At 53.5% G+C, this 18,756-nt stretch overlaps 1 protein-coding gene across 1 annotated transcript; it reads left to right on the forward strand.

Annotated features, from left to right (window-relative positions):
- Positions 1–486: 486 nt before the first annotated feature.
- PLA2G5 (phospholipase A2 group V) lies at positions 487–18,159 on the forward strand. Its single transcript, XM_028512601.2, has 6 exons — positions 487–661; positions 9,112–9,210; positions 12,554–12,603; positions 13,765–13,909; positions 16,115–16,221; positions 16,908–18,159. Coding segments are annotated over exons 1-6 (528 nt in total). The 5' UTR covers positions 487–659; the 3' UTR covers positions 17,033–18,159.
- Positions 18,160–18,756: the final 597 nt, after the last annotated feature.

The raw sequence follows: 18,756 nt of genomic DNA on the forward strand, positions 1-18,756 counted from the left end.
CAAACCACATGAAAATATTTGCCATTAGGAACAGGAATAGTCAATATCTCCAGGGTCTGGCAGAAGTAACGCCTGCTTGAGTGTGGTTGGTAGGGTAATAATATGGGTGTAATAATTTATCGTTTGAATTTGGACATTTCACCTAAAATGTCAAATGGTATGCCTGAGTGTGATATTGTTACTTGATAGAATTACATGTTTATGATTTTGCAATAAAAATTTTTTTGAAATAAAAAATGGGCGTTATTTGTGTTGGGCCCTGTATTTAACATTTCTTAACCTTTTCTGAGCATCCACTGCGTACTGGACTCTTCGGAACACGCAGAAAGAAATACAGAGACGGGGCAGCTGCCACGACTGGCCTACATAGGAAGACCGTGCCCCTCCCTTCCTCCACCTCTCTCTAGCCCTCCTCTCCTTCCACTCTCAGGCCCTCCCCTCCCCCCTAGAAGCCAGGGAGGCTTTGGGCTAAGTCGGTGCAACCTCGGGAGTCAAACTGATCAGGTTCAACTTAGAGCTTTGCCACCTGCCAGCTCGGTGACATAGGTGAGCAACTCCTTTTCCTTTGAGCCCGGGTGTCCTACTCTGCAAACCGCCTGTGACAGCAGTGCCTGCCTGCCTGCCTGATAGGATCCCTTAAAGGATAAAACAGGATAAGCATGTAAGAACTTAACATGGTATCTTCGCTAATAAGAATTAGCTAGTTTGATTAGTCATTCAACAAACACTGTTTGAAATTGTGTTTGGGAAATTGAAAGGCTTGCATGAGGCTTCTTCCAGGAATGCACTGGGGGGTGGGGTGGTATATAAGGCCAGAGAGGGTGGCAGGGGGCCCAATCATGAGGGCCCATGTGCCCGTGGGACAGACAGGTACCTCTGACTGGGGTGGCACGTGGTGTGTGCTGTCACAGAGAAGACTGATCGAAAAACAGGGAGGAAATGATGAACTCTCTCTGGCAGGTATCAGGGAAGGCATCTGGAAAGAGGCAGCACCTCTGCTTAGGCCCAGGGAAAGAGTTCGGATGTTATTCTCAGTGTCACAGACATTCTAAAGGCCTATCCTTATCTCCCCTGTTGACTTAAAAATAAAACATCAGTTATTCCCCCTGCAAAATGTGTTTATTGGAGAATAGCCGAGAACTGCCACTCAGACAAGTAAGCGATGGGGAAACCATGGACAAGACCTGAGAACAAAGGCAAGGGGCTTGCTTTGATTAGGTTTGAGGAGGAAATTGCGGAGGGTTGTTTTGAACACAAGCTCATTGGAGAAGAGGAGTTGGAGGTTGTGGCGGTTTCTCATTGGCTGCCGGCAGTGCTGTTGCCGGGCAGGGAGAGGCCTTCCTCCTTTTTCTTAGAGCAGAAGGTGAAATTGCCATGCGATAATTTCTCCCTTGTCAAAATAATTATCTTTCTTCTTCCTGCTGGCTGTGCAGGCTGGAACAAGTGCTGTGTGCGTGAGACGCTCCCCCTCAAATGGAGTTGGAGGCTTCCCAACTCCATTTCCAACGAGGTTGCCTTTATTTATTTGAATGCCCCCATCCAAACAGCCAGACACCAGATTATAAACTCCTGAGTGCAGCGGCTGACAGCTTTAGCTTTGCATTTGTTTTGTTGGTGCCTCACTGGAGCTCTGCCCACAGAAATCACTTGGGAAGTGTTTGCTGGGTTGGATCGGGAGTGGAGCCAAGGGGAATGGCCTGCAGCCACCGAGTGTCAGGCTCACGGGCCGAGGCCATCGGGCGCCATCTTGACTCTTGCCAATCAGAGCAAGAGCTGGTTCTAGAGTGTCTCCCTCCTCCAAAACAGAGGTGGCATTACGGCGTGGAGAAACAAGTAGGCTTTTACCAGGTAAAAAAGAGAATGAAGAACATTCCAGAAGCAAAGACAGAAAGACAATACCTGAACTAAGGTTCAGGGTAATTTTCTGGAGAGTGAACAATTTAATTGGCTTTTCAAAAATAAAACACAAAGCCCTGGCTGGCGTAGCTCAGTGGATTCAGCATGGGCTGGGAACCAAAGTGTCCCAGGTTCGATTCCCAGCCAGGGTACATTCCTGGGTTGCAAGCCATAACCCCCAGCAACTGCACATTGATGTTTCTCTCTATCTTTGTCTCTATCTCCCTCCCTTCCCTCCCTAAAAATAAATAAATAAAATCTTAAAAAAACAAAAACAAAACACAGCAAGCCCTTGCTACCAAGGAGGTGTTTAGATTTGCATTTTGAGCCAAAATTTTGGTGAAGGTTGGACTTGTACCTGTTACTGAACAGTAGCTGTCACATACGTACGAATAAAATGAGGCCAAGAGAGGACTCGCTGTGTGTGTCTTGAGAGCAAGCTGCCAGCTTATAAGACGGCTGACACCCAGGGGGCTACTGCTCCCTCCAGCCTCACTGGTCCGGTCATCCAAGCATTCTTTCATCCCAAAAGAAGCGCCGACCGCCCAGTATGATTAGGCTCTGAGCTAGCTGCTGATAATATGATGGACAAGATCGAAAGGTTCCCTGCCTTCTAATGGCAGAGTTGGGGGACATAAGTCATAAGTAAGGTAATAAAGAGAGTTGAAGATGATGCTGGAAGGGGAAAACCAGAGTGACATGGGCTAAGTGGAGGAGGAGGAGGAGCCACCCTGGGTGGGTGGTCAGGGGAGGCCTCCTGAAAGAGGTGGCTTCTAAGATGAGGCCTGGAGCCGATACTAATGCTAAGTATTCATATGCAGGCAGGAGGAGCAGCAGGTCCCAAAGCCCTTGGTAGAAAAGTGGGGCATGTTCAACAGCAGCTTAATATGACAGTACACACTGTCACTGTCGGGCCTGGGGGCCACCCCAGAGCCCATCCCACCCATGTCCCACTCAATCTACGTCACTCTTTGCAACATCCCCGAACACGACTCCACACAATCTATGTTGGGGGGCGGGGCCCCAGAAGTCAGGGAGCACAGAATATTTGACGGCTCTCTCCATACCATAGAGCAATCGATGGGCTTCTGAGTTTTTTTTTTAATCTTGGTAAATGAAGTTTTAAAACACTTTTTTACTGATTAGAGCCTATGCTTCATAACTGACGTAGCTGACGGCCCATGCGTCTGACGGGTCTCTCGTGCTCCGCACACTTAAGGAACGCCCCTTCGTCCTGAGAAGCCCAGTGGGGCGTGTTCCACCTCCTCAGTCCCACTGCCCACTGCATCCGGCTTCTAAAAGCAGTAAATAAAAATCGCCTCGGGGGACAGGACACTCGCCACCCCCAAGACAGCTTACTCTTTCCCCAGCACACTTGGGCTGCTAGAAAGTGCTTTCTAGGCTCCAGCCAAAATCTGCCTGGGGAACGCGCCCACACGACGGTGCTGGCTCTGCAGACACGTGGGGAAGTATGACGCCGTTTACCCTGGTAGGTCTTCAGAAATTTGGAGACGGGGGCTGGGTGCCCTGGGCCCCCTTCCAGACACCAGTCAGCCCCCATAGCCTCCTCTGATAAGCATCCTGTGACCCAGACATGCCCCTGGGAGGGTCTGTAGTTTTCTAGAACCCCTCCTTAGAGTTGGGGCTAGGACCAGGGTTATCCCTCCAGATGGGTTTGCTGGGGGCCCAGGGCCCTTGACTTCTGCCGTCGCCGTAGTCTGGCTGGTTCCACCCTCGGTCACGCCTCTGATTGCTGAGCCGTGCTGCCCTGCCCTGCCCTTGTGCCTTCCGATTTGGGGATCTCAGGATAGGACCTCTTCAGTCTCTTCTTGTTAAACTGTCATCATCCAAGGTTCGTGTGCCCTACCCAGCCGCCTCTCTGTGGCCAGCCCTTCCCACCGTCCCTAAATTCCTGCTCAACATGCAAAGAAGCTTCCCTTTTCTGAGAAGTCAAGTAGGGACATGTCTCATTCTTCTAGTAAAAGTAGCAAACGCTTACGGCGCCCTTGCTGCGTGCCAACACGACTCTAAGCCTCCGTCACACAGATGAGGCAGGTAATAATAGGACTACCCTCATTATTCAGGATGGTAAACCGAGGCACAGAGCAGTTAAAAAACTTTCCCAAGGTCACATAGCTGATAACTGGGGGTTCCAGCACGTGGGCTCTTAACTACCTGCCTCCCGCCTCAGTCCGTAGGGGGCTCTGCACTTCTCCCCCCAACTCTGATGCTACGTCAGCAGCATGACATTGCCCGTGGTGGGAGTGTTTACATTACAGAAATGGGCAAATGTTAGAAATCAGGGCTCCCCCCCACCCGGAGAGCCGGTGAGGAGATATTTACTAGAGTACCAGCGCCCCTGCCTGACACCCCAGCCACCCCATGAGCCGTTAGGGGCTCGCCTAGGGGTCTCGTGCAGGCTGCTCTTCCACCCGGAATGCCCGTCCTCCTGTGCTCGTCCGGGTCAGCTCCAGTCCACTCTGTTTTCATTGTGATAAAACACACAGAAGCCAAGCTCCATCATCTTAACCACCGTGAGCGCACAGTGGGGCTAAAGACACGTGTCATGTCTCACAGCCGTCCCCACCGTCCCTCTGCAAAGCTCTCCTCATCTTGCGAGACTGATGCTCCGAACCCGTGACACAGTCCTGCTCCGTCCTCCCTTCCCACGGCCCCTGGTGGCTCCACCGTTCTCCTCCATGTCTCTGTGACCGTGAGGACTCTGAGCATCTTATGTAAGTGGAGTCATACAGCTTGTGTCTTATTTTTTTGTGACTGGCTTATTTCAGTTAGTGTGATGGCGTCACGTGCAATCCGTGTTGTAGTATATTGCAGAACTGCCTTCCTTTTTCAGGCGGAATGCTGTTCCATCATCCGTAAACACCACATTTTTCTTATCCATTCACCCGTCGGTGGACGCCTGGGTGGCTTCCATGTTTCAGCTATTGCAAATAATACTCCTGTCGACATGCACAAACGCCTCATTGAGATTTCTTTCAATTCTTTTGGGCACGTGCCCAGATGTGGAATTGCTGGGTCATATAGTAATTCTCCTTCTAATTTTTTGAGGAGCTGCTGTACTGCTTTCCACAGTGCTGGACCATTCTGCGTTCCCACCGACCGTGCACAAGGGGTCCGTTGCTCCAGTTCTCCTAACGGTTCAGTGCAGGTGCCTCCTCTTTCAGAAATCCCTAATCCTGGGATGGGCGTCTCTAGCGTGCTTACGCAGTATCTATCTATCTATCTATCTATCTATTATTTTTAAATCCTCACCTGAGGATATGTTTATTGATTTTCGAGAGAGAGAAAGAGAGAGAGAGAGAGAGAGAAACATTGATGATTGGTTACCTCCTGCACATGCCCTGACTGGGGATTGAACTCGCAACTTTTTGGCATATGGGATGATGCTCCACCCCACTGAGCCACCCAACCAGGACTACACAGTATTTATTGAGCACCTACTAGGCTCTGAGCTCAGCACTTGACGCAAAGGTTTGCTTAAGAGATGACCTCTGCTCTCAGACACTCACTGCCCCATTAGTGATGAACTTGTTGAGAAGGTAGGACCAGTGAGGCAGGTTGGGTGTAAGACAACAAGGAATGGTGGAGACTAAGGCACAGCTAAGCACGTGACCAGTCTATGGGTGCAGCTACTTCTCAGCTCTGTCTGCTTGTTGACATTAAAACTCCAGAGCCAGGATTACCAGATTTTTAAAAGAGAAGCCGGAAATTTGGATTTCTGAGAGATCTCCTAATATTTATACATTGGCACTGATCCCATTTTTTAAAGCACCATGTAGGACGAGCAAAGCATCTCTTAGGGCTGCATGTAGCCCTGGGCCGAAAGTTTATCCCCAAGGATCCGGCTCTACTCATCACGCTATGAATTGCTGGCAATTAGGAGCAATTACAGTTAACTCAGCTTTTGCTTCTCCATTTTGTCTAGTAAGAAATCACATGACACTTTGGCCAGATTTCTGGTGAAAATCCCAATCGTTATGTCTTTACTGTATCTCAACCCATTCGTGTAGTGGAAAGACCATGAACTTGGGGGACAAATGGGTCAGGTGAAAGGCGCTGGGTCCACCTTTTACTAGCTGTGTGGCCTCGGGAAAACTGCCTAACGTCTGCCCCTCAGTTTCCTTACTTGCCGAGTGGGATCGTAATGCCCACAAGATTTTGTGAGAATTAACGATCATGAATGCTGAACTTGATGTGAACTTGTGCACTCATTGAGTACTGAGTTTCTCTTTGGTTCCGCTCTGAGCTATCAACGTTGTAAAACCCCCTCCAAAGAAAGGGGGCTATACTGCCAGAGTAGACAGGGTGTGTGATAAGTTCCGTAACATTCCAGAGCCAGGGAAGCTTCATGTGGAAGGAGCAATCAGGGAAAACTTCCTGGAGGAGGAGAACTCAATGGAGACTTTCTGCCAGTGAGCCCCAGGCAATCCTGTTCTATGTGCCAGCCTCCTGGGGGTCATCAAAAATTTCGATGAGGCCAGTGGATGTTTCAGTAGCTTGGGTTCCAGGGCCGGAAGTTGGCCAGGTGTCTGTGGCTGCCCGCAGTGGGGCCCAGCCCAGGGATGAGACTACACAAGTGAGACACAGTAAGTGCCAGAGCACAAGCACACTTATTGGATCCTTGCTTCATCCCACAAACATTTCCAGGTGCTGGGGTCAGCAAGGAATCAGGGAAGACTCCTGCCCTCAACAGCCTTCTATTCTGGTCGGGTGTTTTAGCTGATAATGGGTTAAGGGCTGGATCCATTCCTAGAGAGAGGGGAGCTGAAAGGGGCCGGATTGTGGGGGAGACAGTAAATTGAGTTCTGGGGTTCCTGTGGGCCACTCAGCTAGACTACCAGGCAGGTATTTGAATTTTGATGATATTCATTTAAATATATGATTAATATAACTTTAGAGTATAACTATTAAAATTCAAATACCTGCCTGATATTCACATACCTGCCTGATATTTAAATTTGATGATAATTCAGATCCTATTAGAAGTGTAGGCTGGGGCCATGGGGTCACTATGAAAGCTAGGCCTAAGAAGTCACATATTCACTCAGCAAACCTGCCTGGGCACCTGCTATGTGCCACGTGCTGGGGTGAAGAAACGGGGCAGTTACAGAGCCTGCCCTCAGTTCAGGGGAAAGACGTCACTGCAGTCGTACTTGTAACTGTCATGACGCACTGAGCACCTGCTGGGTGCCGGCACCACGCTGAGCCCCTCAGCCCGCCTCATCTCACTGGGCTGTCAAAACCACCACGTGACGCAGCTTTTAGTCCTGCCCTGCCTCTCAGAGGGTTAAACTGAGACCTGAAGAGGCCAGAGGGGACACAGGGCGTCAGAGGGGACACCTCGACTTGAATCCACTTCTGTCTGACCCAACCCTGTGCTTTCTCTCCGTTCATTTCTTCAATCACTCATTCACCTGGTGTTACCGAGTCCGAGCTGGTGCCAGGCACTGCTCAGGCCGTGAGAGCTCCTGGACTCTGCATGGAAGGAAGACCCAAAGCTCTGACCTCAGATGAGCTCAGCCCAGGAGAGCTGAAGAGAGAGGGAGAACACCTTCCCCTGAAAACACTAGCCTTTGGGGGCCGACAGGGATGGGGGCCTGAGGAGCAGGAGGGCAGATGGCAGGTCACGGCAGCCTCTGGAAGGCCAGGGCAGAGAGAGTTTCGAGAAGGAGTTGATGGTCAGCAGGATGGAGTGCCCGAGAGACTGAGGGGGTGAAGCCCAGGCCTTGGGCAGCACCAGGATTTGGGGGACCCTTGAGAGCTGGCTGGGGGACACAGCCAAAGCCAGGTAGGAAAGGATTCAGAAGGGAGCTGGTGATGAGCAAGTGTAAGCTTCTGTGTCCATAGACTGGCCTTTCGGAGGCAAGAGAAAGATGAAGAGAGGTCAATAGAGGCTAGGGAGGGATTCCCTTTTTCAGCTTCCTTTTGTTCAGTTTAGGATGGGAGGTTGGTGCCCTCAGGCACGCACTGCACGAAGCTGGTGGTGGTAAAAGAGAAATAAAAATGCAAAACAGGGGAGTTCCCCACCGCAGTTACTGCCCCTGGACGTGCTGTACATTTATTGGCTCCATGCCCTTACTCTCCGTGTCCCCCAGCCAGAAGGCCGCTTGTGGGGGCTGGGTCTCTCTCGTTCACCGGGGGTCCCCAGCAGTGCCAGGCCTGTAGCAGACACTCAGTGGGGACTTTTTGTATTCCACTGAATTCCTGGGGTTGGAGGGGTGCCTATGGTTGGGTCCCAGGAAGAGGCAGGCTCAGGAGGGCCTGGAGGAGGGGCTTTTAGGACAGGAGGGCAGGTGCACCCACGTCTTCCTAGAAAAGCGTGTGTGAGTGGAGGTCAGGATGGGGTCATGGGGGTTAACACAAGTGGAGAATGGAGAAAAATAACATTGCCCCTGCCCCCGAGCCACCCGTGTCCTTGTGAGAACACTCCAGGGGGTTATTAATTGTTAGCATGATTTTGCCACTGCTCTGTTACAAATGCATTCGGTCATTTAATCCTAGTGACTGTAGGCAAGGAAACTCCCCTCAGCCCTGAGGTGAATGAAACAGCTCGGTAGTGGGAGACCAGGATTTGCACCCAGAACTCGGAGCTGTGATGTTAACTGCTGAGCCGCACACTCCCCCACTCGGCCTCATTTTCTGCGGGCCATCCCTCCCCACGAGCCTCTCCGGTGGCCGGGAGCCGTTATTCTCACGAGTCCCAGGAGAGGAGAGGAGCGGTGGCTTGCCCGGGGCCCCACAGCTACTTCGTGGGGGGACTCCCGCTCATGCTGTTTAACTGCAAGGTGGTGGGTTCTCCTCAGAGGGAGGAAATGCAGGGGTTTGGTGGGGAGTTGGGGGCAAAGAAAGGTGCCAGCTGGGCTCGGAGACAACATTTTGCTTTGACTCCAGGACAGGGAGAGTTGGGGTTGGCAGGTGGGGACCGACAGGAAGAGAACGGGGCAGTGTGGAGGGGGTGCCGCCTGGCTGTCTCTGGGATGAGGCCCAGCGAGACAGAGTGAAATTGGAGCAGGAGCGTGGGCTGGAGGCCTTGACAGGGACCCTGGTGTGGCCCGAGGTGGAGGAAAGTGGGGGTGGGGAGGGCGGCTGCATGCAGAAGAGGATTCTAGATCTCCAGCTCTGGATGGAGGAGAACTCTGGACTGGGGCTGGGCCAGCCAGGCTGAGGTCACTATCCCTCCCAAAACCCACCCAGGCCCTGTGATGTCCTTCAGAAAACAGCTGCTTCTGAACACGGCGGGTGGGAGGCGGGGGAACCCTCAGGGGTCAAAAGAGGAGAAGTCAGACTTCCCATGTGAGTACCAGGAATCTTGGAGCGGGGCGGGGACGGGGCGGGGTGGGGGAGGTGAGAGGGGGCTGGGGAAGCCCTTAAAACCAGGCGGGCCCAACCCCTGCATCTTCTCCAGGCCCCACAAAGACACAAAGACGACGCAGAGCCCGTCTCCCAGGTGAGGAGTCTCATTCTGGGGGCTGCCTTACCTGAGGGGGTGATGGGGGTGGGCACGGATAGGGGCTGTCAGACGGGACACCTGGCCCTGCAGGGCTGGCCCCACAAATGACAGAGAGGTCTCATGTGCCTCCTGTGAGTGGGGTCTGGGACTGTTCATCCTTTCCAGCTGGAGGGAGTGAGCTGAGGGGGTGCTAGGCGGTCGGTGGCGGGGGGGCACGGCTGCACCTGGACTTGGAGGATCAGTCTGTCTAATGACCCGCCACTCCCCCGCTGCCACATTTTCATGCTCGGTCACCATCTGTCTCTGCTGTCCCCGCTGTCCCCACCATTCCTGACCACAGCCACCGCTCCACTCCAAAATTATCTCCTGGCCACACTCATTGTCCCCTGTGGCCGCTGGATAAACATAGCCAGCCCCACACCCTTCCCCTGGGGGTCTGCTTTGGGCTTCCCTGACGTCCCTTCTCCCTGTCCCCAGAGCAGCGTGTTCAACGGCTCTGCCACCTCCTCTGGGAAACTTCTGTTCTCTCAGACCCTTCGCGTGGGGCCTCCACTCACATCCACAGCCCGTGTCCCACGGTGTTCTAGAACGCACCGGGGTTTTGGTCTTATTCAGGTATGAGGAGGCCAACAGGAGATGCGCCATTTAAACGATAGTTTGTTACTCACGCTTTCCAAGAGACCGGAACACACCGCACCAGGCAGGGCCGCTGGGAAAGCACCAGGGTCGATCAGGGGGCAGAAGCAATGAGAGAGAGTATGATGCAGAGTGCAGGGAAGGACAGCTGGGGGGTTGGTTGTGGTCTGTCCAGGGCTCTGGGGTGATCTAGGGCAGAGGAAATACTGGCCAGGAGCCGGAATGTTAAATAAAGGAGGTGGTTGGGCAAGGGAGTTCAGGATTTGTCGGTTTGTCTTCGGCTAGCTCTAGGAATGAGCTAGTCCCTGGAGGGGCTGTCTCTTCCCAGCCCAGCAAGGCCCCCCGGCATGCCAAAGCACCCGAAGATCTAGAAAAGGAGCAACACGGTCCCTAAGCAGAGGCTGCTCCAGGGCAGCAGAGTCCGGTCGGTCAAAGGAGCTGAGCCACATCCCTGGGCTGAATCCTTGGGCAGCTCACTTCCCCCTCCTGGGCCTCGGTTTCCTCGTCTGTGAAATCGGCAAGTGGCATTCTCTCATTCAACAAATGGCTGTTGAAGGGACAGACGCTGTGCCCGCAGGTCTAACAGTTCGCTCCTGCCGTGGTTATCGGTGGGTTTGAAGAGGCAGCGGGTGGTGCCTGGCCCCCTGTAGGTGCCCAGTAGATGGAAGTTGGCATCTTCCTCCCGCCACAGCCCTGTGAAGCCATGAGAAAGATTGCTGTGGAAGGGTAGGGTCCTCGGCCATTGGCTTGGATATGTAGAGCCCTCAGAGCAGAGGCCACGCGTGGACAGAACCCTCAGGAATAACCTTGGAACTCAGAGGAGCCGCGTGAAGAGGCCATCCCAGGAGCCAGGAGCCCTGGAGTTGCAGGTTGTGTGTTTGGAGCCAGGCCTTGGGAGGGGCCCGGGGCTCTGGGTAGAGCACTTGCAGAAGTGACCGCTGAGGGGATCGGAGATGGCAGGGCACCGAAGCGGAAGTGGTGGCAGCCCATTGGCCAGCTGAGCAGCTGCAGATGAAGGAGGACTTTGGGATGAAGAGACGGAAGGGAAGCAGGCAGCTACTGGTACAGCACTCTGTGAGAGGCCAAGTTCGAGTCAGGCACTGGCCCCAAACACATGGAATTTCCTCTGTGTCTGGATGTGGCTTTTTTGAACTGCAGGCCAGTCATTCATGTGTCTGCCGGGGTTGGGGGGCAGCTGGGGCCTGCGAGTCCATGGGATAGCACTCCATGGCTCGAAGGAGAGCTCAGCCCTGCAGGAAGGGGGCTGTGCGGTGCACTGAGGGGGGCTCGAGGCCTGGGTTTGCACCCTGCCTCCACTTCTTGCTAGCGATGTGACTTCTGGCACGCTCCTTGAGCTCCCTGAGCCTGCATGTCTCCACTAGTAAGGTGGCAACGCTGACACCTGCCCTTCAGAGCGCTCACGAGTGCCCAGGGTCAACTTACTGGGGCACCCTGCCTGGTGCCCAAGGAAATGTTTCTGTTTTAAATTCTTTTAACATTGAAGAAAAAGTGCATATAACAACAGTGAATCCAGTGTGGGTTGCATTTGTTTTTATACCAATGCAGTTGTAAAATATACTGTAAAAAGAAGTGGTTTTTTTTTGGAGAAAGAGGACTATGGAGGCAAAAGTGCTTGGGACCCACAAAAGCCCTAACAAGGCCCTGAAAGCCGCATCCCACAAGGTGTGCCCTTGCTTCCTCCCTGAGCACCTGCTTCGGGCTGGGTGCTGTCCTCAGTGCTGGGAGACAGGGCTGATCCTGCCAGCTTCTGCCCTCAGGACCCCGGCAGAGCCCCGGCTGGTGTGGCTCAGTGCGCTGAGTGCCGGCCTGCGAACCAAAGGGTTGCTGGTTGGATTCCCAGTCAGCACATATGCCTGGGTTGTGGGCCAGGTCCCCAGTAGGGGGCGCTCGAGGGAAAGCCACACATTGATATTTCCTTCTCTCTCTTTCTCCTTCCCATGCCCTCTCTCTAAAAATAAATAAATAAAATCTTTAAAAAAGTAACAACCCAGTAGAGAAGACAGCCTCGAACAGGCCCTCCGCACTGTGAGATAAAGGAAGACGAGACTTAACGCCATCAGTTTCCCTCGTGTCCTCCCAGCCCTGACCCTGTCTCTCCCTTTGTCTGCGGTTCTTTCTCCCTGCCACCTCCTTCATCAAGCACCCGCCCAGCTGCGTCTGTTCCCCACCCCCCTCACTTGTGCCATCAAGTCTCCGCCCACTGAAGACCCCCACCTGGCCCTCTGGTCACTGTTGGCCATTTTCCATGGAAGGGGCAGTTGTGTCGGGGGGTGTTTGTGGTCGGGGGCCTTTGTGGTGGGACAGTTCTCTCCCATCTCCATAAGGGACAATACCCCGCAAATGTCCCTCTGCCCACAGAGACCCGTTGGGACAAGTCCTTGAGGTGTTGCCTCATCTTTTCCCACTGGAGTTGCCCATTTTGTGACCAACGTGAGAAGGCGGGTTTGGTGGGAAGCCAGGGGTAGGGTCGGAATGGGCCGTGGGGACGTCTCCTGATAAGTATGTCATGGGGTGTGTTTCCTTTTCCAGAGTCTCAGAGATGAAGGGCCTCATCACACTGGCTTGGCTCCTGGTTTTCAGTAAGTGCTGGCCCCTGGCCTTTGACCTTGTGACCTTCTACCCTCTAGGAACAACAGGGTGGTGGAAAGGAGACTAGTCTCTGAGTTGGTAGAACTTAAGTTTGAATGGGGGCCCCCCACTTACTGTGTGCATGTCGGCAGGGTCTCGGCCTCCCCCGGCCTCAGTTTTGTCGTCTGTGGCGTCGCCCACAGCCCACCAGCAGAGCTGTGGCAGGGTCCCGGGTGACATGTAGGACTGTGCTACATGGAGAACATGTGGTATTGAGATCAAAGCAGGAGGCAGACAAAAACGAAATGAAAAACAATCACCTTAAAGAAATTTCCCACCCCAGGGTCCCTGGTCATTCTCTGCTCAGGCCTGTCCAGGTTTCTATTCACCCCTGTGTGGCTGCCTCCCAGCTGGCGGTGCCTGCACAGCACAGGGGTCTGTCTTCAGGCCTCCCCTGCAGCCCCTGACAGGCTGTCCTGCTCTTGGGGGTCTCCAGACCCCTGAGGACTCCAGGGGGAGCAGGAGGCCTGGAGCCTCTGGCTCACGGCATGCTGTGGGGTGAGCTGCCTTTCCCCTCTGGGCCTCAGTTTCCCAGTCTGCAAGATGAGGGAGCTGGCTTCAGTGACCTCTCAGGGGCCCGTCCTGCTCACAGAGCCTGGTGCTCTGAATGGTGCTGTTAGTGGCAGGAGGGAGGGGCACGTGGTCGGGAGATGCGGGAGAGCTGGGTGGCTGGCTTCATGCAGACACCATGTCAACTCTGCCTCCTGTTCCTAGTCACTCTGTTCGTACCTGCCACTGTGCTCGAAATGTACAACACACCCTTTGTCTCATTTCAAACTCGTCACAACTCTAAGAGCTGGGCGTACATTTTAGGAAACTGAGGACACGGAGGCTCTGAGTGATAAGTGACCCACTCAGCGTCACGCTGTGAATTACTGGCCCGGCCGTGGTCTGGACCCGGGCTCGCTCAGCCTCAAGTCCACACTCAAGACCCCTGCCCTACGCTGCTTGCCCTCGCCTTCCTGGTGCCTGTCCCACTGATGGGGAGGATAAAAGAAGAGACCTGTGCCCCCTCACCAAGCCCCCGGGTGGGGGAGAGGGCAGGGGCATGCTGGGAGAGCAGGCCTGCAGCGGGTGGGCCTGGGTTTCACCTGGGGACGGGCATCTTTCAGGTGCGCCTGCTGCGCTGGGAGGCATCATAGAAATGAACCAGATGATCGAGGAGGTGACGGGAAAGAACGCCGTGATCGACTACGGCTTCTACGGCTGTTACTGCGGCTTGGGCGGTCAGGGGACCCCCAAGGATGCTACCGACCGGTGAGCTGAGTATCCCCACTGCCCTTCTGCTCCCAGCTCTGCCCACACATTATCTCCTCTGACTCCATGATATCAAAGCACCATTTCACAGATAAGAAAACCGGGTCTCGATGAGGTTAACCGACTTGCCCAGGATACACCTAGTAACCCTCCCAATCTCAGTGGCCTAAGTATCAGACGGTCTACTGCTACGTAACAAATCACCCTAACATGTAATGGCTTACAGCGATGATGGCCACTGATTTTGCTAAGAATCTGCCACGTGGCCAGGGCTTGGTGGGATAGCTTCAACCGGCGTCAGCTTGGGCACCTTGACTGAGGCTGGGTGATCCAGGCGGCTCACCCCGGTAGCTGGCAAGTTGTCGCTGTCTGCTGGCTGGGAGTGCAGAGGAGGCTGGGCACTGGGGGCCTCTGCTCCTCCCACTCGGGTCTCTCCTGGGTTGTTCGGACTGTCTCGCGGCACGGCGACTCCAGGGTTCCGAGAGAGAGTGTCTCAAGGCTGCGAGACAGGAGAGGACAGCATTTTTATGATTAGGCCTCAGAAGTGTCATGGCGGTCCCTCCAGTAAACTCGAGGTTGAGGTGGTCACGATGGCGTTAAGAGGGAGGTTCTAGCTAGCTCTTCATTGGGAAGCGTCCATGTTCCAGAGCATGTGAGAGGACAGCGATTGTTCTTCGGAAAATGCAGCCTGCTGGGTGAACAATTCTGATACTGCGAGACAGGGGTAATGGAAAGGGGCAACTGAGCAATGGATGGCGGACGGTGGGAGCCAAGTTTCTCCCTGCTGGAGTGGCAGTGCGCAGACACGCAGGGACAGGACGCCAAAACACTCTATGTGGCGCTGGATTAGAGATGGGGACTTCAGTATGGACCCCGGCTAGCTTCCTGTAGATGCGGATGGTCACACATGGAAATGTGCATACATCCGTGTATACACAGGGTTATCGGTAATACAGACACATACATGTATTTTTACTCTGTCAGCTGACAGGACCTAAAAGAAACAACCCCTCAGTTGCAATAAGCAACAGCTAGTGCCCAGAACTGGTTTCTAATATCATTCTCCAAGGAACCAAGGCTCCTTAGAGAAATGGCTGATGCCAGGACCAGGGTGGGAAATACGCAAGATGAGCCTGGAGCTTCTTACAACGCAGAAAGTAGGGATGGCGCGCACGCAACACCCAGCGCACCCCAGACAGACCTCGCATCGACAGAGACACGTCCGAGAGCACAGGCGCCAAGGGAAAGCGCTCTGCCTGGCCAAAGTGCAACTAGTTGAGCAAAAAATAGAAGCACATAAGTGCAGTCTTAACATGAGAAAAACGCCCGAGAAATCCCAGCAGTGGGGCATCCTGCAAACATGTGACCAGCCCCCCTCAAAACTGTCAAGGGCTTTAACAACATGGCACGTGTGAGGAGCTGCCACAGCTAACAGGAGCCTAAGGAGCCCTGATGATGGGATGTGGTGTGCGGACGGCAGTAGGTAAAAACCAAGGAGAGCTGAATAAGCCGTGAACCCTTTGCAATAATGAATCAATAATGATCTATTATTGTTTAGTAATTGGTTAAATTACTTAGTTACTGTTGGTTTGTGAATAGTCACACACGCATCCTATTAGTATAAGATGTTAACAATAGGAGAAATTGGATCTGGGGTAATAGGAACACTCTGTACAATGTTCTCCACTTGTCTGTAACTCAAAAAACAATTTTTTTATGCAACCTGCTACACCTAATACACTGGAAGTTTATTGTTTGGTCTTATAACAGCTCAACCAACCATGTTGATTCTGGGACCCAGGTTCCTTCCACCTTGTGGCTCCGCCCTTCCCTGCAGTCTCTGAGTCCTTGGCTGGATCATCACTCAGCTGGGAGACGGAGAAAGACAGAGAGGGGAGGAGAATGTGTGAGGTTTTTATGGGTCGGTCTGGACGTGGTGTGCATCCCTTCTGCCCACATTCTCCAGGCTGGAACCTGGTCATGTGACCATGTGTACCTGCAAGGGAGGCAGGGAGATGTAGTCTCATTGAGAGCTTAGGAAGACAAAGCACGTTTACGAGCTGCTAGCCAATGGCAGGCAGGCAGTCCTAGAGGAAGGGCCTATTATTATTAGATTCTTCCTCTGCCAGACTACACCCACTGATGTGGTCTCTGCCTCAGTGGCATGCCCCTGCCACTTAGGATCTAAGTGTGTCGCACTGACAGGTGCTGCTCGGAGCACGACCGCTGCTATGATGTGCTGCAGAAGAAAGGCTACGACACCTGGTCGCGCTATTACAAGTACAGATACTCACGGGACGAGATCACCTGCGGTAAGGCTGGGGCTTCCCATTCAAGCCGCTGGAAGAGCCTGGGTCTCTGCTGGCTCTGAGGTCTGCTGCCCCTAGGTGTCAGTCAGCCTATGTCTTGGGAGGCAGAGCTGGGGGGCCAGTGGGGCAGAAACATCGCACCTGTATCTGACCTCTTAGAGCGAGCATTCAGTAGCGCCAAATGCTTTGCGTACTCCCTTTTACTTGCTCCCTGAAAATGCCCTGTGAGTAGGTTCAGTTTCCCCATTCTACAGGTGAAGAGACTGAAACTCAAAGGCTTGCCAGTACACACAGCTAGAGTTGGGATTCAAGTTCAGGTCCACCTGAGTTCAAAGCTAAGTCTGGGTATGATGTCTCCATGGGAACTGACTGGGGTTCCTTCAGAGCAGGGGCAGTCCCCACCATCAGGCTGGGAGCTCCCTGAGGGCAGGAACTGGGAGTCCCTGGGCTGCAGCCTCCCCCTGGGCAGCAGCTGGGTCTCTCCCATCGGAGTATGCACCCCCCCCCCCCCCGCCCAGTGCAGACGCTGTGCCTCCCTCATCAGACTGAGCGCACCCGCAGAGCAGGGAGCGGACTAAGAATCTGCTCAGCCTAGAAGCACGTCCTGACTGAAGCAAGCCTGGGGGTCAAGGTCGGGGGAGTGAGTGTACCTTCTGCTACTCATTCTGCTTTGGGCGTTCTGTTCGCAGAGCCTGGGCCCCGCCACCAGGTGGAGCTCTGCAAGTGTGACCAGCAGTTGGCCTACTGCCTGAAGAAAAACCTAAACAGCTACAACCCTAAATACAGATACGTCTTCAAACTCTTCTGCACCTAGTGACCCTCAGTGAGCCCCTCCCAGATCATGACTTTCGTCGCCCGCTTCCTACAACACGCAGCTTTCCACCTCTGAGCTCCTCAGAGGGGCTCCCTGGTCTTGCCCCTTGATTTTTCCTGCCGGTCCGCTGGCCTGGGAGGAGCCCCAGGGCCACCCTTCCCGCCCCACAGAATCCCCAGAGATTGACTCCGGTCATGGGACTCGACAAAGTGAAGGTCCCTGGCCTCTCCACGTGTGAGGTCCGTCCTTCAGGTGCCCAGAGCTCCCTCTTAATGCCAGGCCCATCGCTGTCGACCCTGAAGACAGAGCCCAGTCTCCGGGAGGAAGGCTTCCCTGGGGAGCATTTACTTCTCAGTTTCTCCTCAACAAGAAGCAAAATGAACGCCATAAATCCAACATGGGAATATTAAACAAAATGCCTCCTCAAGAGCAATAGCAAACCACACAGGCGTTTTTCTCTGCTGTGGGGGGTTTCATGCGCCTTTCTCTGTCTCTGGGCTGCTAACCCAAAGGTGACCATGCCCTCCGAGACAGAAGGTTTTCTGAGATGAGTGTCAGGCCTACTTTGGGGCTTATCTCCTTAAATCTTGGGGGTCCTCTGGAGCCGGGCATTGGGTCTCATTTTTCCTTGAGGGGTTGGGGAGAAGATAATTGACAGTTCCACCAGCGGGGGATTCCAGGCCAGAGAGGGCCACGTTCAACTCTCGCGAGGTTTGGCTCCTCCAGCTGGGCGAGGCCAACCCACTTCTGAACCCCTCTGACGTCGTCCTTTACAAAAAGAAACTGTGGAGTCTCACGCCGTGTAACTGGGAAGCCTGAAGCCGCCTGGATGCTGGGGTCCCGGCGTTTCACGGAGCAGAACGGGTTTTAAAATAGGTTTCAGCGACGAGGTTTATTTTTATCAAGTAAGCACATTAAGAAACCCAGCTCATCTAGTAATTCAGGAGAACACCCAGACAGCAGGAAGAAAGGGCATATTTTAAAACAAAGGAGAGTCCTACCCGAGAAAAGACCTTTGGCTCTCTTCCACCGACGAATCCCAAAATAGCCACATGCTAAACGGGATCTATGTTTAAAGCCTCCAATGTTAACCAGTTTCAAAATCAAGTTTGGTTTTTTGAATGCCCTGAACACACTGACATTTTAGAAAAGTGTGATGTGGACACGCATCTGTATTCGACAACGTGACGCAGAACGGGGCTCAGGCGTCCACCTTGTTCAAACGTTTTTTTTTTGAGCGAAGCCATTTCCCAAGCCCACTTTTTTTTAAACTAAGTATTTTTTAAAGATTTTATTTATTTATTTTTAGAGAGGGAAGGGAGGGAGAAAGAGAGAGAGAGAAACATCAATGTGCGGTTGCTGCGGCCCGTGGCCTGCAACCCAGGCATGTGCCCTGACTGGGAATCGAACCTGTGATGCTATGGTTCGCAGCCCATGCTCAATCCACTGAGCTATGCCAGCCAGGGCCCAAGCCCACTTTTAACCAGGTACGTGGAGGGAAGGGGAGCTTCACTCTTCATGCCATTCCTCTTTGACTGCAGCGTACTGGATGAGGGAGAAGAGACCCAGCCCAGGCTTCTCCCTTCCCTTCAGGGTCACCCGGCAGGCCAGGTGGTGCCTTGCTGGTGCCTTGCTGGTGCGTTCTGCAGGAAGGGGCTGTGAACAGGCCCGTCTCCCCGGGGCATCCCAGCTCAGAGACCCGGTATTCAGGCAGGTGCTGACAG

The sequence above is a fragment of the Phyllostomus discolor genome, chromosome 5 (genome assembly GCF_004126475.2).
Source record: "Phyllostomus discolor isolate MPI-MPIP mPhyDis1 chromosome 5, mPhyDis1.pri.v3, whole genome shotgun sequence".
NCBI lineage: Eukaryota > Metazoa > Chordata > Mammalia > Chiroptera > Phyllostomidae > Phyllostomus > Phyllostomus discolor.

Bases quoted from the DNA above. Each gene is read 5' to 3' on its own strand.
- PLA2G5 (XM_028512601.2), top strand. The intron at 9,211-12,553 runs GTGAGTACCAGG...TTCCTTTTCCAG, and splicing joins GGAGAAGTCAGACTTCCCAT to AGTCTCAGAGATGAAGGGCC. The intron at 12,604-13,764 runs GTAAGTGCTGGC...GGCATCTTTCAG, and splicing joins GGCTTGGCTCCTGGTTTTCA to GTGCGCCTGCTGCGCTGGGA.